This window comes from Miniopterus natalensis, chromosome 5 (assembly GCF_054644295.1).
Source record: "Miniopterus natalensis isolate mMinNat1 chromosome 5, mMinNat1.hap1, whole genome shotgun sequence".
In the NCBI taxonomy this organism is placed as follows: Eukaryota; Metazoa; Chordata; class Mammalia; order Chiroptera; family Miniopteridae; genus Miniopterus; species Miniopterus natalensis.
The window spans coordinates 85,183,721-85,208,880 of NC_142085.1; the positions used below are offsets into that span (position 1 = coordinate 85,183,721).

General features: G+C 49.9%; 1 protein-coding gene across 2 annotated transcripts in view; it reads left to right on the forward strand.

Annotated features, from left to right (window-relative positions):
* The window catches only part of LOC107527822 (TIAM Rac1 associated GEF 2), an 81,817-nt gene that overhangs the window by 41,775 nt on the left and 14,882 nt on the right, over positions 1 to 25,160 (forward strand). For both annotated transcript variants that reach the window (XM_087817707.1, XM_016200679.2), the window contains one exon: positions 7,308 to 7,411. In XM_087817707.1, the coding sequence (XP_087673833.1) occupies positions 7,308 to 7,411 (104 nt within the window). The remainder of the gene's footprint in view (positions 1 to 7,307; positions 7,412 to 25,160) is intronic.

Consider the following 25,160-nt stretch of genomic DNA (forward strand, 5'->3'; position numbering starts at 1 on the left):
GCCCCTGGCATAGGGTTATTTTGGCTGGTAAACTCAAACCACAACTGAAAAAAAGCAGTAATTTCTGTTCACCAGTATAGGTCAGTGCTGGTGCATTGTTTAATTTGCGAGTTGTGATGTTAATGACTGTCTGTGGATCAGGAGGAAGGGGACCTGGATTTTGGCTCTGGGCCTTGTGCTTGACCTCGGGCAGCTTCCTCGAACCCCTATTTCCTTCACTCTTAAAGCGAAGGATTGGGCCAAACAGTTAAGCATTTTTTCTCTCTGAAGTTCAGTTGTTTAATATGACTGAAGCAGCCATTTAAATGGCTGTAGGAATGTGCGTTTCTTACAGAAGTTTGCGAAGTGAAAAAAACAGTAATGGAGCAAGCTTTCTATTTTGTAACAAATCTCGTTACCCCTTTAAATAGAACCAGGTCTTGACTGCCCTGGAGAAGAGGTAGTTAAGGCTTTGTAATAATAGCAGGTTGTCTCAAACCTAAAGATCACAGAGAACCTTAAAAGCATTAATTATTCCTTACATCACCCTGATGGAGCAGAGATGTTATTATCACTTGACTTTCACAGCTGGGTAAACCAAGGCACAGCGACACATTAAGTTATAGTAGCTTGGACAAGGTCATGGCGAGTGTGGTGGGGGGCAAGGTCATGGCGAGTGTAGGTGGGGGGCAAGGTTATGGCGAGTGTAGGTGGGAGGCAAGGTCATGGCGAGTGTAGGTGGGGGGCAAGGTCATGGCGAGTGTAGGTGGGGGGCAAGGTCATGGCGAGTGTAGGTGGGGGGCAAGGTCATGGCGAATGTAGGTGTGGTGAGAACTAGCTCGTCTTGTTTTTGCCTCCTCGGAGGGGAGAATGTGTGGATTTTAACCATTTTTTTCCTTTTTAAAGAGTTCTCTATTAACACACCTAGAACAAAACCCAGTGATAACGTGCTCTGCCATGAAACAGATTTAGACGTGACCAGATTGGCGAAGGCCCTTGTCTTGCCTCAGTTCCTATCTGGGTTCCTATCTGGGTTCCTGTCTGAAACTGCTGCCTCGTGATCATTCGGGGCTTTCTCAGTTCAGGGAAAGGTCAGTTTTTAGCCACAGTTTCACTGTCTTTACTCAAGTAACTTCTTGATAATTCACGCAGATTTTCATTAACCTTGCAGTGATAGGACCATATATTTTGTGTCATTTGGCTCTTTGGAACCTACTTATGGTGGAGTTTAACTGTAACTGGCCTCTCGCCTGTAAAATCTGCATTGACATTCTTCTAAAAAAACACTGAGGATAATTCACATGCCATTAAGTTCATCTTTAAAGTGTGCAATTCAGTGGGTTTGAGTCTATTCGCAGAGTTGCACGACCATCACCACTGTCCAACTGCAGACCCTTTCCATCGCCTCAGGAAGAAACCCTTACGCATCAGCAGCCCCCCGAGCCCCCGGCCCCTGATGACCGCGAACCTCCCCCCGCTCCCGTGGCTGCGCCTCACCGGGGCATTCCGCCTGCGGAAATGGGATTGTGCAATAGAAGTACAGCCTCTGGTGTCTTAATGTTTTCTGGGTTCACCAGCGTGGCCCGTGCTTCATCCCTCTTCATGGCTGAATAGTCTGGCTTCCTTGTTTCTAATCCCAAGGACAGGGGCACTTCCCGAAAGCAGGTGGACTCGGCTTTTCTTTCCCTGTAGCATAGAAATCTTATGTGTCCCTTTTTTAGGTTTCTCCTCGGGGTCTTTGGATAGAGTTCCAACTAAGTAGTTCACGAGGGTTTTGAACTTAAACTCCCCTTGATTAAAGCTCTCTAAGTGTCTGAGATACAGCGGCTCCTGTTACATGCCCTGGATGTCATTAAGCGTCGCGCGTGGGTGGTGGTCCCAGCCGTGGTGGGCTGAAGATAAGATCCCTTTGGCCCATGACCTTGTAGTTTTCATCAGGGGCCCTGATGACCTACGACGGGAGGCCCTTCGCCTTCTCTGTGTGGACTGAGTGCACGCCCGTCACAGCACAGCCCGGCCAGGTCACCAGCATGCGGGCTCGGCTCAGCTCCCCTCTCCCCTCTGCCGAGGGGGCCCCTGTCACAGCACAGCCCGGCCGGGTCACCAGCATGCGGGCTCGGCTCAGCTCCCCTCTCCCCTCTGCCGAGGGGGCCCCTGTCACAGCACAGCCCGGCCAGGTCACCAGCATGCGGGCTCGGCTCAGCTGCCCTCTCCCCTCTGCCGAGGGGGCCCCTGTCACAGCACAGCCCGGCCGGGTCACCAGCATGCGGGCTCGGCTCAGCTCCCCTCTCCCCTCTGCCGAGGGGGCCCCTGTCACAGCACAGCCCGGCCGGGTCACCAGCATGCGGGCTCGGCTCAGCTGCCCTCTCCCCTCTGCCGAGGGGGCCCCTGTCACAGCGCAGCCCGGCCGGGTCACCAGCATGCGGGCTCGGCTCAGCTCCCCTCTCCCCTCTGCTGAGGGGGCCTTTTCCTCCCCTGGCTCGCAGTCAGCGTGGAGGTGGCCTGCAGCAGGCCCCTGCCCTGCAGGTACCGGCCCCATTCCTGTTCCCTGTGTCTCCTTTCTGACTCGGAGGGCATGTATCGCAAGACGCTGGAATCACATCGTGGCCGCCTGCTATTAAGAAACATTTACCACTGGCGCTTCCTTCTCTCCGTTGATCCCCAGAGGTGTCGCATGTCAAGAACATCACCAGTCAGCTGCGACCGCAGGCTAAGCGGGCTTGGAAGGTTTATGAAATTTACATTTTTCTGGCGTGGTATTTATGCTACGAAGGAATTTACTTCTCCGCAAGCTTTAAAAATGACTTTCAGACTGCTGCCTTGAATTTCCTTGACACAAGATTAATAATAATACACGGAGAGTCCCAGTTATCTTAAGAAAAGCAGGTTAATTTTTATATCAGAGGCACAGAACGTTGAGGGGGGCTCTTTGTGAATGGTGCAGCTTTGGACTTGACGAGCTTTTGAAAGCCGTCAACTCAAAGTTATTTTTTTTCCTTTTGCTGAATAGCCCATCTATTTCTATTATTTCATTTAATTGGTTTTATTTCATTTTGTCTCACTGGTTTGATGAAGAGCAGGATTTGCCTGGACGACAGTGCACAGCAAATGTGATTAATGAGAGATATCAAAAAACCACTGCATTTCTTAAGTAAAAGCATGAGAAAAATTTAGGGCAATCTGAGCTAATTAAAACTAATCGTTGTTATACAGTGTGTGGATTTTAATTTAAAAATTGGGAGATTTTAAGCTCTTCTGTGCAAATGAACTCAATGCTCAGTGTGCTCTTGGCACCGTGATAAACTGAATCGTGAACATTAACGCAGAATTTTATAATAGCGGGTGAAATTTGGAGACCTGAAAAGATCTTGATTTCTCATCTACAAAATGCTGAATGCTTATACTAGCAGCTTCAATTTACCCAAATCATTACCTTTCCTTATAAATGCATTTACAATTTAAAAAAAAAAACAAAACACACAAATGATAAGAAGGAATTGAATGGATAATTTCTTTTCAGATCTGAAATTCATTGATTCTCTATAAGCGGTTCATTAATGGAATTATATAGTGGAAATTCTGAGAAAATGAATAGATACATTGAATAAATTGAGTAGGTTGAGAACATAATTCACACAAACTGTATTATATGAATGTAAATAGATATAAAACTATTCAGTGTCAAAGATGTATGACTCCAATGCTACAGGGATTATTAGATGTTTTTCTTCTTCATAAAAGATTTCTCTAGTTGTAACCTCAGGGCAAGGGCCCTAAGGGCTAATGATTTAATCAAGTAAAACTTTTCTGAGCCTGAGATGACAGTCTCAGTTAAATACACTGCACTGTGCATCTGGATGCTCTAATTGCTCTAGTGAGCATCTTTCATTTTCTTCCCGAAGTGAGGGAGCGAATGTTCACCTTGCACCTGCTCTGGGCTCTGTGTTTCGTGGTGCATTTCACATCCTCTGATGCCACTGACTCTCCCCCGGGGTAAAGTTGAGGTCCTGGCCACACGGAGGCAGAGATGGCTCCTGGCAGAAGGGGCACTCACTGCCCACCAGAGAGATTTTGGAAGTTGGTGGGTCTGTTTTTGGTTTTCATAATGACTTGGGGGGAAAAGTGGCATTTAGTGGTCGGGGACATGGTCGCTGGGTGACCTGCCTGCTCCAGCAAAACCCTCACACTGCAGAATTGCTCTGCTGGACATTCACGTAGGTGAAAAACACCTATGTAATTATTTGAGCCAAGAACTAAGTCCATTTTAAAAAATAAACATAAATTATTTTTCCCCACAGCTGTGGGGTACTTAGAATCTTCTAGGAATTCAACAGCCCAGTACATCTAGAGAAGTGTGTTCTTTGTTTTGTTCAGAATTTTGTCGAGAGCGTCCTTTTACAAAATCATGCTACTGGTGGTAACACCTCGCAGGCACTTGAAGCTCCACCGGACACATTGGCATCGGTTGTAGCCAGGCTGGCGTTGACCTTGAGCCTCTGTGGTGCAGGCATGGAGGTTTCTCACAGCTTCTAGAGCAGTTGCCCAAGCATCTCCATATTGAAACATATTTTTTTAAACTACAAATTATTCTTCATTTATTTCTCTTTTTTGTGGTGTTATTGTTGCTTTTTGTGAAATTACGCGCGGAGGTAGATCATATTAAGAGCGAGTTTTACTTCAGGATAGTAAAGGTATATATTACCGAGGACGGGGCTTTGGACTGGGCTGAGAATCAGTGTGTTGTGTGCGTGCTTCGAAGCACGAAAAACGTAGTTTTAAAATAACTTCCATCCTCATTGTCTTTTCTACTTCAAATGAGTCCTCAGGCCACACGCTGAGGCGGAGTTTTTCCTGATGCTGTGCCCATCGCTAGTTTCTCGCCCCGAGTCTGTCGGGGAAACCGATGTTCTCTCCTGTTGGCTTCTTGTTTGGGGCCTTCGGGATTGATGTCACCTTGAGGTCCCCTTTACAGTTCCTCTTACAGTTGCTGCTTGTGAGACCACAGGAGGCATCCTCATGTTTGTCAGGGGTCCTGGACCCCGCCTTTCTGGGAACCCCCTGTCTGTGCTCCGGGGCCGGCCCCTCACCCACCGTCCTTGCCACCGGGCCACCTGGTGTCCCCTAGCAGCACCTGGGCGGCGTCCCCCCTTGCTACCTGGTCGAGTGGGAGGAGGCGGCCCGGGAGCCTGGGGTCGTGGCCTAGCATCAGTCAGACGGGCCACACCTCGCAGCTGCCTGCTGGGCAGGGTGCGAGGCCCAAGGAGTAAGGAGCAGGCAGGGGGCCAGCAGGGACGCCTTCCCAGGCTCTCCAGTGCCACCCTTTCCAAAGACTTGCCCCTCGTGCCCGTCGCAGTGGCCCGCCGATAGCCAGTGCGGCGCGGCGGGTGGGGTAGGTGGCAGAGCCCCGCTCGGCGCTGAGGAGCGAGGTGGGACTGGCAGCGACGTGACACAGACGCAGGCTTTGAATTCTCCTTACGAGCCGTGTGGGCGAGGCCACCTGAACTTCAGCGCTTCCTGATGTTCCTATTTTTAAGTTGAAACCCAGGCTGTTCCCTGAACACAGGTTTGGTTTGCCCTTTCATTGTAAAGGATTGGGGGTTGCGGGCTGCTCGCTGCGAGGGACACGGGTGGGGGCTGTGTGACGCACCGACGGGAGGGTGCTGTGTCACAGGCGCCTGGCTCCTGAAGCCTCGCGTTCCCTGCGCGTCCCCAAGGAGCTGCGGGGTGTGCCGAGCGCAGGGAGACAGCCGCCTTCCCGGACAGCCTGCGTGATGTGAAGTCACTCTCCAAAAAGCGGTTTCTGGTTAAAGCAGAGCCCGGCCGAGCCTGCTGTCACGTGCGCACCTGGCCCGGGGGTCCGGGCTCAGCACCCCCCGGAGAGAGCACCAGAGGGAGGCCAGCAGCTCTGCGCACTCAGCTGCTGAGCAGAAGCCCTTGCCGGCCACCGGACATGCTGGCCGCTCCAAACCGCTGGGCCTCACCCCAGATTGTTCATTTCTGCGGGAGCAAGCTGAGGCAGACAAAAGCGTGTATTTACTAGACAGAAATAGATGTCCCGCTGGACAGCTTTTCTTCCCATTATTTACAGTCAGTTGGCACAAGACCCCTGGAGCCAGCCTGGACTCTGCCGTGCAGCGTGATGAGCGTGGGTGGGCGGGAAGCACGTGCCTGTTGTGACCTGATGGATTAAGGGCCCTAACATGTGTCCCAGGGAATACGCTGCACCAGGAGGCCCCCCCAACGTGGGGGGCCAGCGTTTCACCGGGAGGGGGGATGTATCCACCCACGTTCGCTGCTGGTGCTCAGGATGTCCGCGGAGTCTAGTTGGGGTCATTCCTAGGACAGGATGTCGTGCCTGGGTAGCAATTGGTAATATCAGCATGGGTCATGGACCAGTGTCTCTATCCATGAATTCCATCAACCTCCTAGGGCTTCCATGGCTTCTAAAGGTCTCCTGGGGGCCCGCCCTCACCACGCTGCAGAGTGGGTCAGTGTCCCTCTGTGGCTTTTCGGCCTGGATCAGCGCAGACAGGTATGAGATTGATGAGTTCCTGTTGCCGCTGGCCGGGATCCAAAACCATCTGGTTTCACCTACTCGAGGGGACAGTCTACCAAATACAGGGTTAGAGTGAAAACCTATGTTATATTTTGCCAGAGGCTTGTCTTTCCATCTTCCTTGGATTCGTTACTTGGAGGACCGCTGGGAAGAATTGTTGAGACGGCATTGTGTAGAGTGGTAGGCTGGGAAACCACGCGCTCTACTTGCTGCTTATATTATTTCGTAACCCTTACTCTGGAAGTCAACAAAGTTTGCTGTTTCGCTTAGGACTTTCCACTTAGGATGAAATCGTGTTGATGCCAGAAAAAGAAGAATCATACTTGCAAGTGAGCAAGTTCTGGGTTGTAATAAGAACCTGCAGTGCTGCATCGTTGGTTTTCCAGGACATCCTGGTGATTTTGCCATCACTTAGCCAAAAGTAGGGAATTGCCAGCAGTGGTCGCTGCTGTCTGACTCTTGATCCAGAGTTCAGTGAAGTACAGTTTGCACACAAATGACAAGATGTTTAAGCCATTGTTTGGGTTGGTCCTTGGTCTCCTTTGACCAAAACAAGCAGATGTTGCTTCTATCAATCAGCGAGAGCCCAGATCTGTTTCAGCTCAGCTATGTGCGTATTGTTTAACTTCAGTGTCATTAAGGACCACTGTGGTCTGCCTTCTAGGTTGTTAGTTGTTTTTTCTCTCCTTTGTCTATCTGAGCCTTTACGCCAGTCATTACTGTTCTCTGCAGATGGCTAAACTCACAGATGTGTTTGTCACTTTTCACACAGATTTCAGCAACGTCCCAGACATCACCACTGGCCTGAAGAGGAGTCAGACCGATGGCACCCTGGACCAGGTTTCCCACAGGGAGAAAATGGAGCAGACATTCAGGGTAAGATGCTGTCCCCACGTCTCACACAAGGACCCGGCGGGCAAGTACTAATTCCTACCTTTACCCGAGGTGGTGAAAAAGAAGAGTTATCCTGTCCCTAGGTCCAGCAATCATTACATTTTCCCCAAAAGGAATAGTTTCCATATTTATTTGGAATGAAGTACTAAGAGGAACCATCAACTGTAGCCAGACCTCCTTCATGAGTTCCTGGCGGGCCACCAAAGAGCCCTGCAGACATGGCCATCCCTACATTAGGAGGGTTCTGACAGGAGAACCTAAGCTCAGGTGTTCTGAAGGACACATTAAAGTACTATTCTGTTCCTTTCATGCTTTTTTTATGTGTGTGTGTGAGCAGCCATGTGACACACCCTTTGGTGCCTGGTGACATTCAGTCTATGAAAGATGGACCAGGTTAGGGCCTGCCAGCTTCAGAGTAGACTCTGGCAGCCTCTGGCTCCTGGCCTCTCCTCTGCTCTGTCACTGCCTTTCCACCTCCCCCACTCCCTGTCCACGTCCTCCAGACTGTCCCTTCTCTTTTCCATTCCTCCTACAAAGCAAATACTCGGCTGCCTTTGCTGGTCTGGTCACATCCCGAGGATGCAGCCTCTTTTACTAAACTGAAATCATCAGCATTTCTAGTTACTCTGCTCTATCTCTGGCAAGTTATTTACTTCTAAAAACCCAATGTTGTAGCTTCTGTTCGTCTGTTTTTTGTTTTGAAATAATAGATACTAGAGCATCAAACAGATGTGTTTTGATTGCTTGGTCTTACATGTTTTATAAAAAGAAAATACTTCTGGAGCACTCAAGAAGCTAGCCTGTCTATTTAAGGTAATTGTGCCTTGGGCCCGCACAGTGGGGTAGCCTGGGGAAATCACGGAGCACCAGTGGGGAGACCGACTTCCTCTCTGTTACAGTCGGTGTAAGTTACACATTAAAGTTCTTAAGGAAAAGATTAAGTTCTTTCCCAAATTCTGTTTAAAGATTCAGTAAAATAAATGTGCAAAAAGTTACCACGTTAATGAACCAGTTACTCTTCCTGACCAGTCACGAATATAACGTGCTTCCGTGTCCGAACGTTGCTGACCGGTCACGAGATAACTCGTGTCTGCGCTTAGGTTGATTTAAGTAATTTTAAACACCTCGCTGACCAAAGTCGCCCGCTGTGCGGTCGAGTTCTGGCTCAGATAGCTGGTCAGCAAGGTGCTAAGGCCATTTCCAGCTCTCTTGCTTAATAGTACCTATCAGAACGAAACTAAGCTGTTACAAAATGAACATTGGAGCATCTTAGAAATTCAGAAGAGGAGTGAAAGCTGTAGTTGAGCTTGAAGTTGGGGCTGTTTGAACTTTAATTTCCATTGTTAAAATGCGTAAAGGAGAAAGGGAGTGAATACCAAAGAGCTTATTAACCAACGGTGAAAGGGATATTAGCATGTGAAGCATTTGCTGTCAAATTGCTCTCAGGTCTACAGTAGTTATCTCACCTTTTTCAAATCTGAAGATACCTGTCTGTCTATAATAATGGATTTCAGTACATTAAAAAAATCCTAGTGACACTGGGAGCAGTTACTCAGCTCACACGTTGTTCTTTGTTCCTTAGGAAAAAAGAGTCAGTGACCATCCTAAGTAACAGTTGTGATGGATAATAGTGGAAAGAAAATTTTGAATTTAAGGACTAAACATAATTTTCTGTTCCGTATTATTATTATTATTGTTGTTATTATTAGCATCCTAGAAACATCAGGTTACATCTAAAAGCAGTCTTTTCTGTTTTCCAAATGGTGATTTGGGAGTTTTATCCTGCGTGCCCAGTGTGTGCTGGATATGGATCTTTCTGGGTCACCCTGGCGCTGTCTCATGATGGTCTCATGATGCTCACAGTAGGTGGTCACTCAGCAGAAAGACCTGCCTCTGTTACCAGGCTTCCCGCTGTGGCCTGTCAGGCCTACTCAGGGGTCATTAACTTCTTTTCAGATCAGACCCTGCTTGAACCTGGGCTGTTTGGGATATTTTACTAACAATATTCTAGACTTTAGAATAAGGAATAATTTCCCTTGAAAATTGAATGCAGCCTGGCTCGAGGAAGCACAGCTGTAAGTGGGGCTTTTGACAGCCCCGCAATTTCTGCAAATGGCTCTTAATTGATTGCTGCCTTCTCCCGCAGGGTACCTATTACTGTCAGGGCTCTTTGTGCGCCCCTGTCAACCTCCACTGTGTGGGGGAGGTGGTTTTCCCCCGTATTGTTGGCGTTAGCTTGCACTACTGTTTGCAGTTTGAAAGGAATAAACAATCTCTTTTGGGGTGAGGGGGTTGAAAGAGTTTCTGGTTCGTTCTGCAAACTTGCGGCGCGTTAAGCAGTCCCCACAGTAACGCTGTGCTCTGCTCTGCGAGCTGGCTGCGAGGAGGTGGCACTTGGTTCTGTCATCTCCGCGTGTGCCCTAGCCAGGTGCCCTCCCCGAGTGGCAGGCTCCCCGGCCTGGGGGAGAGATCCAGAGGAAGGGGGTGAGCCTCCCACACCCTTGGCGCTGCCGGGGAGGAAGAGCTTGGTGGCGCTAGGACGTCCTTGTGAATGTGACTTGGAAGAACATTTGGGATTTTTTCCGTTGCCTGGGGATGAGAGGGAGAGAGGAGTCTTCCTCGCCCCCCTTCCCGGCAGCAGGCTGTAGAGGTAGCCGATCCTCCCGGAGGGAGCAGGGGTCCCTGAACGGCTCCTGTCCGTTCAGCAGGTGAGTAAACGAGGGGTGCCCATTCGGATGCCAGTGTGGGCAGGCTCGCGTGGTTCCGTTCTGTCTTGAAAGTTGACTTTACTCTAAAAGGTGTAAAGACTGTTAGGCAGCTGAGAAGAAATGCCTTCCTTTCTAGAGGGTTCCTGACAGTGACCCTTAAGCAGTGTGGACAGCGAGGGTGAGAGAGTTTCTTTGGATGCTAGTTATTCTGTGGCACGGTCAGCGTTTCCTTCCTCAGTCCAAGGATGCGCAGGTCTCTAACTTGATCTCAGATATCCCTCGGTCTGTCCTTTGAAATGTAAGATACCAGAAAGTCCTAGGGAGGTTTCAAATATTGGCTCTGGAGAAGACGTTTGAAAAGAGAGAGGGATGATTTGGGGACCGTAAATAATTTTAGGCTTTGTAACATTTCCTCGGAGTGCAGCACGTACTTGTATTGGGCTTAATGCTGGGAAAGAAAATCCACAAACGTGAAACCGTTTTCTATAAGGTAAGCAGTGCTTTTATCGAGTTATGCCCGATGGAATATTTTTCAGCTTTTTAGAAGAATTTTATGTAATCACCTAGTAGCTTTGGCAGCGATTATTTTTGTAGTTTGTGGGCGTTGTGTTGATGGAACAGAGAGCATCGGGAATCTGGAGATGTTCAGCATGATCACTGGGTGCTGTGCTCTTTGCAACTGAACCATGTTGAAGATATATTTTGTCCTGTTTATTTTTTCAAGGTAGAATAAAGGGACCTGCATGAATGGCTATGTTTTAGCTATGCTTGTTAAAGCACAAGCATAACTTGCATTTAGTAGCTCATGCCTGCTCACCCACTTAGCTTAACCTTTGGAAAGTTTCACATGAATTGCTTTTAAGAGCTCATTTAGCCAAGAAGCTAAAGAGAAAGATTATTGGGTATTTTTTCCCCCCAGCATTCTCAAATTATACATCTTTCTTACCTTGCTTTGAGTCTCCTGCATTATTTCAAGATCTGGTTGGCTGTAAGATGTTTTTGTTAAGACATAATTTATAAGTAGTAGCCTTTCTACGTGGCTGCTATTCAATAGGTTAATGTAATGGTGATTTTTAAAAATAGAACTAAACATTCCATTTTTGAACGCATGTTATCTGACATAATCCCTATGTGAATGGACAGAGAGCGTGTCCTCCAAGCAAACCCATTGTCCTTGGAAATGACCTGGAATCTGTTGCTCTCCATGAGTGAGAGTCATTGTCACAGGGTTTAATTGTAGGCAGCCTTTCCTCCTAGGCACTGGTACCACAGAAAGAACTCTTGACCTGATGGCTGGAACCTGAATCTGTATCCTGGTCTACCCGGCCTTCCCACTATGTGACTTGGGACAAGGTCCCCAACTTTTCTAAGCCTCTGCACCCTTGTCTGTAAGTGAAAATAACAATAGCTCCAACCCCGTGCTGTTCAGAGGACCAGGCATGACTGGGAGCACAGACACAAGAGATGATTAGGCCCCGGGAGCCTCATGTAAACACGCGTCTGCGTGCTTTCCCCTCGGCTCACCCGGCGCACGACTTCACCATCCAGCTGCCTACGTGTCCCCTTGAGGTTGAGTGCCAGTGGTCAGATCCTGCTGAGCCGCCCCGTGAGATGAGAGTGAATTGCAAACCAAGGGCCTCGGCAGTTGAGCCCTCTTAGCTCTGTGTCATGTGCGCGGAGACAAAGCCCGCCCACCTTTGAGCTGATTTTTCTTGGGCCGTGTGTTGTGAACCGATGACCCTGTGTAAGGGCTGTGCCCGGTGACCGAAGGAAGCTAGTGTGTGTTAGATGTGCGTTCACCCGTGGCCGGAGTGGGCTGTGAAGGCTGCGGGGCTCGGGAGGCTGGAGAGGCTTCGGGCCTTGCAGACGTGCAGCTCTTGGCAGAGAGGTGTCAGGCCAGGACCTCGCCAGGCGCCAAGGACACGGGCCGGACTGAGCCTGAGCTGTTTTCCACCAGCTCCCAAGTGCTTTGTTCTGCTTTTCTCGCACCATGGTTCCCCTTGCCAGGGACCTGGTGGCAGTGCTGTGGGCTCGGTGGAAGTGACCGTGCTTAGTTTTCATTGGTGTCTGTCTGAGAGGCCATCTGATCTTTGTGGTCAGCTGGATTGTTTTGATTTCCCAGTTTCATAGCTTCAGGGTTAGTCCTTCCTGGTCCATCCTAGATCACTAGGCTGATGTGTCGGGAGATGCTGGGAGGGGACATCGCTATAGTGAAGCACACAGAGTCCTGCCTCTTTGTAGCTAAGGACCACTGTCTTACACATACTCCTCTGCAGGGTGGGGGAAAAGACAGAAAGAGAAAACCAGCTCTCAGTGCAGGGTGTGGGGAGGGCCAACCGTGAGCGGAGCAGGGGGCCTGGGGTGCAGGGTGGCACTGAGAACTCGGAGTGAGTGCCCTGAGCCCTGGCTGCACGGCGAGCAGTGTGGGAAGGGCAGCCTGTCTGGTGGAAGGATGGGCAGGGGAATCAACAGAAAGGCGGCAGGAGGCGATCTCAGGGGACCTTGCTGGTGGCAGCCTCCCTCCACTCCCTCTCAGCCCCGTCAGCGTGGCTGCAGGGCAGGGTCCTCAGGGTTTCGGTTAGGCCCCGGTCGTCCCTGGACAGAGCCACACTGGAGAGTGGAGGGGGCTGTGGCCACTGGCAGAGCTGTGGGCTCACTGGGCCCAGACACGCGGACAGTACCGAGAACAGGCTGTTGCCCGGTGAGCGCTCGGACCGTGTGACTGCTGGTGGACAGCCCTGGCTGGGTGCGGGGACCCGAGGGGCTGTGACGTTTCGCAAATGTAGCACAGGCTGCGTGTCCTGTGCTAACATAGAACACACGTGTGTTTAGGCAGTAGAGGCATGGAGCCTACGAAACTGGTCTGCAAGGCAGGCTGCAGGGTCTCAGCTCCAAGAGCCCTGGGGCCATTCATGCCCCTCCCCTCCCCTCCCCTCCTCCCTTCCCCTCCCTTCCCCTCCCCTCCCCTCTCCCCTCCTTTCCTCTCCCCTCCTTTCCCCTCTCCTTCTCTCCCCTCCCTTCCTTTCCTTTCCCCCTCCCCTCCCTCTCCCTCCCCTTCCCCCTCCCCTCCCTCCCCTTCTTCCTCCCCTCCCTCCCCCTTCTCCCCCTCTCCCTCCCCTTTCCCCCTCCCCCTTCCCCCCTCTCCCTCCCCTCTCCCCCTCCCCCCCTTTCCCCCCTCTCCCTCCCCCTCTCCCCCTCCCCCTTTTCCCCTTCTCCCTCCCCCTTTTCCCCTTCTCCCTCCCCCTTCTCCCCCTCTCCCTCCCCCTCCCCCTTTCCCCCCTCTCCCTCCCCCTCCCCCTTTCCCCCCTCCCCCTCTCCCTCCCCCTTTCCCCCCCTCCCTCCCCCTCTCCCCCTCTCCCTCCTTTCCCCTTCCCCTTCCTCTCCCCTTCTGCTCCCCTCCCCCCTCCCCTGTCCCCTCCCCTCCTCTCCTCTCCCCTCATCTGTGAAGTGGGGACGGTTCTCCTGACTCACAGTGAAGCTGGGGAGATTACGGTCACTGAGTAAGGTCACTGAGTCCCTTCCCCCCTCCTGGAGAACTGACTTTGCTATTCATGGGGCTGGTTCCCTTCTAGCTCCTCCCTTCCTCCCCTTCCCGCCTCTTAGCACCTCCTTCCTGCCTTCCTCTGGCCCTGCTGTCTTACTCTCCCCTAGCCTTTCCCTTTCCTCCTGTTTTCCTGGGGGAAAAAGAAAAAGTTGTTCTGGAGAGTCATCTCCGGAATCACGCATGAAGAAGGAAGGTGGGAGCCACACGGAGGCGTGAATCACGGGCCGGGCTGGGGATCAGGCTTGTGGGGAGCGGCAGGCTCTGGATTCACTGCTGGGGAAGCAGCCCAGGTGCTGACGGGGCCATTACCCCCCTTCCCCACTCTGCTGGGACCTAATAGTATTGACACGACAGGATCAGTGACCAGGGACCTGCAGTGTGAAGAGCTGTGTGTGTGTTTAATCAAGTGTCCTTGGGCATTGTGTCCTTTGTCTTGTATCAAGTCTGCTTGTTTGGAGGGATTGGCTATTAAGCTTTATGTTTCTTTAACATGCTAAGAGACACGGAGCAGCATTAAATAAATAACAGCCCCTCCTTACATGGCAAATAAATACTAGGTTGAGACCAGAAGAGACCGTATTAATGGCGGTGGTTAGACACCCCTAGAGTGTTGAACACCAACTGCAACACTGGTGTTTTAGCTTTTTAAAAAGTTTTATTTTCTGTAATTAGTAAAAAAAAGTAAAAAAAAAAAGATTTGGTGACTTGGTGGAGGGGACATGGATTTACATTTTGATTGCAAATCAAAATATTCCAGAACTCCCTTTGGTCAAATAAGCAGCTGTCTGATGGCCTGGGGCCGGTGTAGATGCTCAGTTCGGGGGGTGATTAGTGTTTGTCTTTTGAGGGCACCGAGGGACACACTTCGCCTCGGCCACTGTCACAGCAGCAGCGAGCTCGGTCCTGTGGCCGCTCCCTGCTTCCCGTGTTTTGAAGGAACAGCAGCCACAGTCGCACGTGAGCGTGGCGGGCCACCGCGGGGGCGCCGTGGTCCCCTCTGCCCTACCTGGAATGTTGCACCAGGAGGGGCGGCGGTCAGCGCTCCCGCGCACAGATGCCTTCCTCGAACAGTCCGAGTACTTAGAGATTGTGGACAAACGGAAACTGGGTCAATGAAGGTGTAGTTGAGTCTCAGTTTTCTTTTTTCCCACGCCTTTCGTTACTCCTAGTGGAGTCTCACTTTTTAATAAGGTCCCAGCCCCGCAGTGTGGCTGCTTTGACTTTAAAGAAAAAAAAGTAAGTTGTGAGAAATTGTTCTGCGTCACATTGCAATTTCCTCTCTAGCCTCAGCCCCGATAGACTCGTGTGCCATCCTGTGTTTGGGGCGAGGCGGCAGAGGGAGGCGAGGCCGTGGCGAAGCTGCCCACGATCGTGTCACACGGACACGTGTATGGCGAGTCAACCACCTCCAATCCCAGCTCCTAACTGCGAAGAGTAGACTGGATCTTAGTTTGGTAGCTCAGTCTCCTGCTGTCCTTGGTAACAGCATGAAGAACAGGGTGACAAGAAGTGTATTTGTCACTAGTTTGGGAGACAGGAGGAAACTGAAGGTATGTGCTTAAAGCCACCCCTCCCCCATCGTCCCATCGTCTCTTCTCCTTTTCGGTGTTTTGCTGGCTGTCCCCTCCTCTCCTCCCTTGTTTTGTTTGTTCTGGTTCCAGCGCTCCCTCCTCCCTCCTGCTTCACCTTCCTTCCCACCCTAACTCTTTGCTGCCACCTGAATTCTCCTGTGTTTGCAGAAAAGATGTCAGAGGAAGAAGCCCTCAGATGTGCAATTGCTTCAGGTCCTGGCCCGGCCTTTGCACAGGCTGGGGGTTGCACGGCTCATGCTCAGAAACCACAGCATTGCACAACGTGAGGAGCCGTCTTCCTACTTCTCAGCTGCTCCGAGCAGGCTTTGGGATTCTCTAGGTCCATTCCCTCCATTCAGTCCCAGGATAAAGGATGAGCAGATGAGCAGACTGGCCCCTCAGCAGCCTGGGGACTCCCCGCCTCAGGAGAGGGGCGGCTGGGCCCTGCCCTCCTCTCTGTTGAGCAGAGGGGTCTCGATTATGATGGTTTTATAGATGAGTTTCCAAGATAGACTGATTATCAAGCCAGTAAGCTCAGGTGAGATAGAAAAACAATTTTCTATGTCGGATGCTTTATTTATTTTTTAAAAGATTTTTTTTTATTGATTTTTAAAGAGAGAAGGAGAGGGAGGGAGAGAGAGAGAGAAACATTGATGTGAGAGCGAAACATCAATCAGGTGCCTCCTGCACACTCCCCACCGGGGATCGAGCCCACAACCTGGGCATGTGCCCTGACCAGGAATCGAACCGATAACCTATTGGTGCAGAGAATGGTGCCCATCCAACTGAACCACACTGGCCAGGGCCATGTCTGATGCTTTAAAAAAGTTTTTGACTAACATTCTGTCACGGTCACGCCTCTGGTGCCTTGGTCTTGCTGAAGTGTCTGCCTGTCTGCATTCCTTTCTTTGCCCGTCAGCTGCTCCCCCACCAGGGAGACATGACTTTACTTACTTTGTATTTATTACTTGGTGTTTTCTAGACGTTTGATCAAAATTGCCAAACCATATATTGAAAATAATCACCCTAATTTAAATGTGATTGCTTCATTTGTATGATTTAGTCAGCGTTGGATCTTAGAGACTGACTGGTGGTGAAGCCTCCGATGAGTATGTAGGAGGCAGACATTGTTCCAGACGAGATGATCATTCTGAGACCATGTCAGTAGGAAATAACCCGGAGTAATGTAACAGACTTGGTTGTCATATTGCTTAAATCTAGCAGAAAAGTAACTGAAATACAAGGCAACAGGCATGCAGGCTGTATCTGTGCTCACTCACGGCAAACAGCACTTGGCAGTACCCATGCCTAATTAGGGTTGTCAGGATACTCACAAATAATTTAATGTTTTACATTGGTATGATTTTTTTCTCCCCAAAGCTACCATTTTTTGAAACTAGATTCCAAGCATTATTTTCAGCTGAATATTAGAACCGAAAATCCAGTTCTTTTTAAGCACGACAGGGATGTAGGGGGTTTCAGACAAATCTAAGTGCTCCTTACCCCTGTGCCATTCTTATTAAGTGACTGTGGGCATCCTGGATCCATGACACCCAGTGGACCAGCAATCAGCAGAAGTCGGTGTGATTGTTGCGCAGGTCACAAAGGGACAGGCCTCGGGAGGGGATGAGGGGAGCCCTGTTGCTGGAGCTACCGTGGGGGTCGCACAACGGTCCAGCCAGGTAACCACATGGGCTTGCTGTGCATCGTGATGGCTCCCTTCTAAGTGGCGACGAGAGATTGTAGGTGGTGAAGTGTAAATGCTCAGAAAAGTTCCTTAAGCATTCACAATTTGTCTGCATTACCCTAATCAGAGAGCACATCCCCACCCACCTGTCCCAGGTAGGGAGACCTCGGCTTGGTTTATTCTAGAGAATGTCGCAGGGAGGGGCAGGCACTGGTGCTTTGTCTCCTTCCTCCTGGCTGGGTGCTGCTGTCACCTTGGATTGACGCTGACGGTCCCCATTGCCAGGGCTGTACCAAATGGCACTTGCAGTTTACATTTGGAGAGTGGGTTATGGAAGAGACATAAGAGGATTCACCAGGAGGATTTCATCCCCTGCTGTGCAAAGTTGGAAAAGCAAGGTGTGTGTTTCTTACTTCACTGTTGCTGGCATGGGCAGAGGGGAGACAACTGGACGCAGGCAGTGGGGCTTCTCACTTGCTGATTAGTGGGCTTTAGAAAATTGCCTCACCCCCTGAATCCTTAGACCCTTTTGTGTTAAAAAGAATGGAATTATATTTCCAGTGCAGTTTCCAGCTGGTGAAATTAAAGAACAGCTTATGTGAAAATGGCTTTGTAACCTGCAGGGGGCGCCGAGCGAGGATGCTGACTCAGCCCTTCGCATGCACTGCGAATATTATATCTGTGATCTCATTTAAACCCATTTCTCCACAACAGCCCTACTGAATAGATATTACTAGCCCCCTTTAGCGTGAGAAAACGAGATGGGAGAAGTTAACGAACAGGCCAGTCGGTGGTTGGGCTGGCGTTAGGCCCAGCTGGCAGATTCTAAAGCTCCTTCTTGCCACCTCCCCAGCCTGCCCAGTAAGGATGTGGCCCTGATGGCAGAAGAAAGAGAAAAAATGAATCCAACAGCTCTGTGCTTAAATAGCAGAGACGTGGGATATAGGTGCATTTGCTCTTTAAATTGATTGAAAGGCAGAGCCGCTCTATTTGTTAAATTGCAGGTATGAGCTTAGAAATCTGGACACAACTCTTTGGTTCTTTAGCTTGATTTGCAAACTTGGTTAAGATACATGTGTGTTTTTGTTTTGCTTTAGTCTTTAAAGAATCTATTTCATAAAGCTATAGTGAAATGTCAGGAGTTGCTGTTGTCAGATAATTTGAAATCTCTGGAAGAAAAGTTCCTAAGTCCTGGAATACCAAGTATTAATACCTGATATATGCATCTGAATGGTCATTATTTTAATAACAGGAAGTGTGGTTTATAGATTGCACTCTTATGTAAATGTTTTTACATCCGCGTTGTATTTAATAGATAAAATTTGTGCTTAAAGTCTGCTATTATATAATAACCTTAAAATTAAAATAGTACAGTACAAAAAGTGCTATTTTAAAAAATAACCATTTAAAGTTATGTTTTGGGGTACATTTCAGTTCAGCATGTTGGGGAATACCACTTACATCTGAGTAGAAATTCCCGTCTCGTCCCAGGGCTGGTTGGGTGGCTGCCTTTGGTATCTTCTGGGCAGTGGTGGCTGAGCGTTTCCACCATGGGAACTACCTGCATGTGGCAGAGGGGTCTCGCCATAGTGAATCAATATTTTTTGTCAGAGAATTCTTAGAGAATAGCTCTCCAGTAATTTATAACCACTAACTTTTCTAATCTGATGTATCTTTTCAATGTAGGGTTTCCCACTGGAGCTCCATCCTTATAGAATCACATTTACATAGACCCCTAATAATAAAAAGTCCCATCCCCAAGGGGGTAAAAGTGTCTTTTCATACTCTTGCTTGCTTCCCTGTTCTTTCTGTTGTTCGTGCTCTCTCTGTTTGGTGGTGGGAGAAACAAAGCAAAAAACCAACAAAAACGGCACCTTTCAACATGAGTAAAAAGTAGTGATAAAAACCAACTCCAGTGATAAGTGTCCTAATAGAATCTATCTTGTGGATTTCTACAAAAATATTTCCTAAGATAAAATATTATATGGCAACAACGTGCCAGTGATGATCTAATGAAAAGACTCCTTGAACAGTGGTAGGGGGACATTAATAAAGAGCAGTGAAGGGCAGAGAGCATGTTGACTTTGTCCCTGTGAAGCCCCCCACCCCCACCCCCCTGCCTCCACCATTAAGAGGACTCTGTGAGGGTAGGGAAACCCAAAGCTTAGGTTCCAAAAGACAGTAACCAAGGCAACTAGATGGAACCAGCAGGGGACACAGCTCTACTACAATCTGGAAGCGGATCCGAGATGCCCAAGGAGTGTCATGAAGGAGCTGGAAGAAGTTTCCTGAGCATCCTAGACCTGCTGTCAGAGCCAAGTCCTTGGTCTGCCGCTGGAACCAGGTGTTGCCCTACTTTTTGTTTTTCTAGGTTAGGGAACCAGGAGCCCACCTGGGTTACCACTAGCAAGGAAAGGAGTCAGCAGGGGACAGTCTGGGCGTAGGTGGTTCGGCATTCAGGGCCTTATCAAAGTGGGACACAGCCTGACCTGTGAAACCCAGTGAGCGGGACCTCCCCCTTTCAGGATTCAACTGTGTTGTCCTCAATCTTCTGTTTACAGGATAGACTCGGCCTGCCCAGAAAATTGGTGGCTAAGAAATTTGTCAAAGCCCTAGTCTGTCAAGAATTTGATTAGAATTGGTGTTACTGACACATTTTCCCTTCCAATCAAGTGACAAAGATAGAAGAATAATCTCAGCTCAGTACATTCTAAGACTGTGTAACACTTAAAGACCTTTCCTGCAAAAACAGGGCAATAATATATCACCAGCTGCCAGGAATAAAGTCAGAGACCTAAGTCTTGAACAGAACTGTTGTCTTTAAGAAAACCAGCAGCGCACATGGAAACCAACCAGAATGACGGTGTGGAATGGAAACTAACCACGAAAGGGAGCGTTACTGTCAACACACAAGTTCAGACGAGCCGATGTGATTATCAGAACAAGAGCTGGATAGGAAAAACTGGCAGGAACAGAAGAAAACCAGAGCTAAGGCCCGAGACAAATACCTGTGGATGGAAAGGGGATGGAGGGTGGTGTGGGTGGATAAGAAGAGTCATGGCTGAGTGTGCTCTCCAGAAAAAGTGAACTGGAAGGTGCTGGTTCGGAGACTTCTTTAACTAGATAAACATATTTAGAACGAATGTTAAATGATCTAAGGTAATCACAGAAAGAATTTAAATATAGGTCTTCATGCCCACGTCACAGGAAACGCAAACTGAATCACCCCCTGCATCTGAGAGCAACACAGATAAGTGCAGACTGTGCATTGGAGCCGCTCGGCTGAGGCCTGGGTCTGAGCCAGGGGAGCGCCAGGTGCTCTGCTCCGTTCTGTTCTGGGCACAGTTGAAAGCATGCTACATGGATGGGTTTGTATGTCACGTGAGTCAAGATGTCGTTTGTAGTCTCTGGAAAAAGACAAAAGTCATTTTTAAACTTACGCTTTACTCACTGAAAAATTTCAGAGCACGGTTGTATAGATTATTTTGAGTTTTAATTCAGACTTCATCTCAAACAAGGAGGCTTCGTTTGTTCTGCTGCATCTCTTTATATCAGGGGTGGGCGAACTTCTCCTGTAAAGGGCCGGGCAGTAAACCCGCGAGGCTCTGGCAGCCACTGGGCTCCATGTCTCAGTGCGGAGGCAGCCTGGACAGTAGGCAGAGCCACGAGCCCGGCGAGTGCTAATAAAACTTCCTCTGCGACAGCAGCTGGCAGCCTGGCTTAGGCTCACCCCTGCCCTCATGATCCCCCCTCCGCTCACCGGTTTGTTTCAGGTGGGGTCGTTTTTATTCAAGGGGTGGCACCTCTTTGCGTCCAGAAGTCCGGGGAAGACTCTGGCCCGGGCCTGCCTTCCTTGATGAGCAGGCTTAACTTCACCTTAGAAGCCAGGTCGTTTCTTCTGGGTGAAAAATGGGAAAGAGGAAATGCAATACCTGGCACAGGAGACATTCGACAGGACGAGCTGTTTGGGGTAAATTACGTAAGAATGGTGTCGAAGCCCCCAGTGCTGTACGTGAGAGAGGAGCCGGGGTGTGCAGGACGCTGTCCCAGCCCCGGACACATCCTTGGCGGAGAGAGCGCGTCTTGTTCATTCCTGAGTCCTGCCCAGACTCCAGTTAAATAAGGAAACCGAGCAGAAGGCAGGCAGCAGGCCTGTTTCTCGCTGGCTCTGGATCAGCTGCTTCCTCCCCGAACAGGCGACTGTGGTCTGCGAGCCACAGCATCACGTGTCCCTCCCCCCAGACGCCCGGCTCTGGCCTGCCTGCTCGGGTGTGCCACCTGCGCTGAGTATTTACTGCTCGGCACCCACGGGCACATCAGTGCCCTCTGCTTCTCACAGGCTGGCCTCCCTCTAGACGTCCCCTGGCCGCTGCCTCCCTCCCTCGGGCCTTGGCACAGACTTCACCTCCGCCTTTGCCCCTGTTCAGCTGCAGCCCATCCAGCGGGCCCTCCAGGTACCCCGTCCTCTGTTTTGTTTTCCCCTGGAGCCCTTAATGTTTGTCTGAGATGCTGTGTCCCACTCTCCGTCCCCTGTCCTTGTCACCTCTCAGCCCTTCCTCCAGCCCCTCACTGTACTCCTGTGTGAAGGTCAGGTCTCCAAATGTTGCTTCTCCTCAGCATCCAGAGCAGAGCCTGGCCTAGAGGAGGTGCTGAATTAAAAAACTGCTGAATAAATGAAATTTTATTTCTCCGGCCTTTCCTTCAGGGGACTCGGGGAAAAATTTATTCTTCTACACTTCTAAAAATAACAGAACTTGGAAAACTAAATTCCCTGTGCAAAGTATAATTGTTACCGAGCCCAAGCCGTTCCTGAGCCTGGCGCTGTGCTGAGGCTTTTTTTTTTTTTCCCCCCAATCCTCACCAGAGGATATTTTTTCCATTGCTTTTGAGAGATTGTTGAGGGGGGTTGGGGGGGGGAGAGAGAAACATTGATTGTTTGCCTCCCGCAGGCGCCCTGGCCAGAGCTGTAACTGAGGTTCGTGCCCTTAGACAGAATTGAACCCGGGACCCTTCAGTCTGAGGGCCAACACTCTAACCACTGAGCCACACCAGCTAGGGCTGTGCTGAGGCTCTTTACGCTTTACCTCACTGACTCCTCTCAATGAGGCTGACTCTGTAAGGTGTGGCCCCTGCTTTACAGGCGAGCAGACGGAGTCGGGGGAGTTAGTACAGGTTCCCGATGGGCACTGATGTCTCATGGAGTGACCCGGAGTCTCAGTCAGTGTCCAGAAATGGATGGTGTATGCACTTAATCTTAAGTGATTTTTTTATTTTTTTTTTAGTTTACAGAACCCCTGGGGAAATTGAAAGCCTCAGGCAGTGATGTCTGTAAATGAGAGCAGGGTCAGCATCGCAGCACCACCTCCCAGCAGTGTCTGTGTGACCTAGAGCAGGTCAATAAATGCACGCTCCCTCTCCTTCTCGACCCGGGTACTAATCGGAGGGGAGCTTGATGGAATAGGCCCTACTGCTTCTCTTTACCAAGAAGGGAATTGAAGACTCAGAAATGAGTCTGTGAAGGACTAGAACTCAGGACTTCTGAATCTCTGCTTTTCACCCCCATCCGCACACATACGTGTGAAAATACCCCGACCAAAAGAGTCATTATTTTTAGAAATTGCTTATCAGGTACACCTAGAATTCCACCTTTAACAGGTCAGTGTAACCATCACTAAGAATGGAGGACCTGAGACATAACCCAGTGAGTCTTTCAGATGCCAGCTCAAACCACATTTACAATCACTCCTTTTAGGGGCCCTGCCTCCTTTTGATCCCTAGATCCCCAGTGTCCCTAGACCACAGCTCACCTGTTCAGGGCGAGGAGAAGCTCTGTTGTACCTGAACACTTCACCTTAGAAAGTACACTTGCTATGAAAATCTCACCTGACATTCCCTCTTCCAAGAACACCAGAAGTGTTCGTAAAATGAATTCTGATTTTCTAAAGTGGCAAGATACTTATTTTTAAGATCTCGTTATTTTAACGCTGCATTGTTAGGTGTGAATTTTGACATCCCAGCAAGGCAAAGCTGTCATCTCACCAGCTGCCATTTCACTTATGGTGCGTTTTGTCAGATTTTATTTTATACAGTATATGTGAGTTTAATATAGATTCTATAGCTCTGGAGACTATTTTTCAGAGCTGCAAAATTATGTCGTCTGAGATTGTGGTGCAAAAATACCAGCATAGAGATTTCAAACAAGTGAGTTTTGGAGTCTGAGTATTATCTTGGATTGTTTAGCTCAGTTGGTAGAGGGCCAGACCCGAACACAGGGTCACAGGTATGGTTCCGTCTGCCCCTTCCTGTCTCGTGAGCTCAGTCCACACACCTTTTACCTGGCCCTCCTTCAGTGCAAAGCCTGGGGACAGGGCGACCTGGCTGGAAACAGCACCACTCCTGGGAAACTCAAGCAGAATGTTCACTCTGCTGATGGGTAGACCAGCTGTTCTTACTTGGGCCACACGTGAGCATCACTTGGGAAGCTTTTAAAAATGTCCATACCTGGGGCCCTAGATTCTGATTCAGTTGGTCCAGGCACATGGGTGTGCGTATTTTTTAAAGCTCCCCAACAAAGCCAGTGCATGGCCAGGGTTGACATCCACTGGAGAGGAAGAGGGCAGGATTTGGAGGGGACTGTTACGTTCCCAGTGCTGCCCCTTTAGGATGCTCACATCCTGGAAGAGAAAGCAGCCGCCTTGGGCTGCACTGGCCTCGTTGGCTTTTGCTCTATGTGCTTCGGCTTTCAGGGCATGAGTGCGCAGTGCTGGAGTTCCTCCAGTAATGAATCAGAAGATTTGGTGGTTTTGAGCATGATAGACGCTTTGATAGATCAAGTTGCATTGAGTGGTTCCTTACGATCTGCATCTGGTTTCTTAGAGAGTGTACCCAGGATAGACGTCCTCTCACAGGCATTACCAGAAATGTGCTTGTGTTCACAGCCGAGGACAGAACCTAGTGGATAACGTGTTTCCCAGGAGAATCATTAGTACTTGCACATGGTTGGAGCTTTTGGAGAAGTAAATTGTGTTATATGTGTTTATACGTCTAGTTGGGGGCCAAGTACCTGTTTTATGGTTGGTCTAACTTTTGTACCAAGATTGTGTGAAGATAAAAGGGAAGCGATTATGTTTAAAGAGCCCCACGGCCTGGGATTTCCAGCGCCCACACCTGTGGGGGCTCCCTTACAGCCAGAGTTGGGCTCACTTTCCCCCTGCACCTTGGGCTTATTCTGAGGGCCTCCCGTGGCCATGTTACAACCAGTTCTTCACTGACGCCTCCCCAGGCAGCCCGTTCCACAGCCATGCGTCCATCGGCTGTGTGTACGACACTTTCCATTTGTCCCACACAAGGTTGTGTTGGTCTCCAGGCCGCCTTGGCAAGTCTCATCTCCTCAGGCAGAAACCGACTTCTGTTTCTTTGAAGACCAAGCAGACCCTCAGTGGGCATCTGTTGAATGGACTTGAAAGACTAGCCCAGAAGGTCGAGGTCGAGTTTCACTGCTGATGTGTATTTCCTTCCGTTGAAGACACTGTGTTGGGGGCGGGGGTGGAACAGAGGGAGAAGACGGGAGGACAAGAGTGTCCTGCTTTTTCTTGGAGGGACTGTAGTTTGTCGGGTGACAGCTTTGATAACCACGCACCAGCCTCTGAGGGTGACCAGCGTGCTTGTGGAAGCTGTTAATGTTCCGATATATCCAAGGAAAGAGAATGAATTAAACGAGTATTAGAAGATGCTCTGACATGTTCGCTTCTCACCCTAGAGGCAGTGACAGAGGTCAGGCACGAAGTCCTTGAAACTGAAGGAAGTTGCCACAGTAGATGGGTATTAGTCATTCGCACTGGGACTAAGCTGCTTTGTTAGTCGGTGATATTTTCAGTGCAACAGAGGTGAACCGAACACTTACTGTGAACCTGCCACTGAGCTGGGCACTGGGGACAATGACAAAGAAACGCGTGGCCCTGCCCTGACCGGCTCACGGACTGGCAGGTGCCGCGATGGGCTGCGGCCGGTATGTGGGTGGGCTGGAGAGAGACGGAACGGGGGAGACACTGCAGGTGCAGTCTGCTGGCGCCCCACCCAGGCGCTGGGAAGCAGACGGGCCCGCGTGCGATTTCACACCCGCCTCGGGCAGGGGTCTGCAGTGGGTTCTGGAGAGGCCTGGCCATGCTGCGCGTGAGGCTAACTAGGAACTTGCGTTGAAGGGTGTTAGGCCCCCCAGACC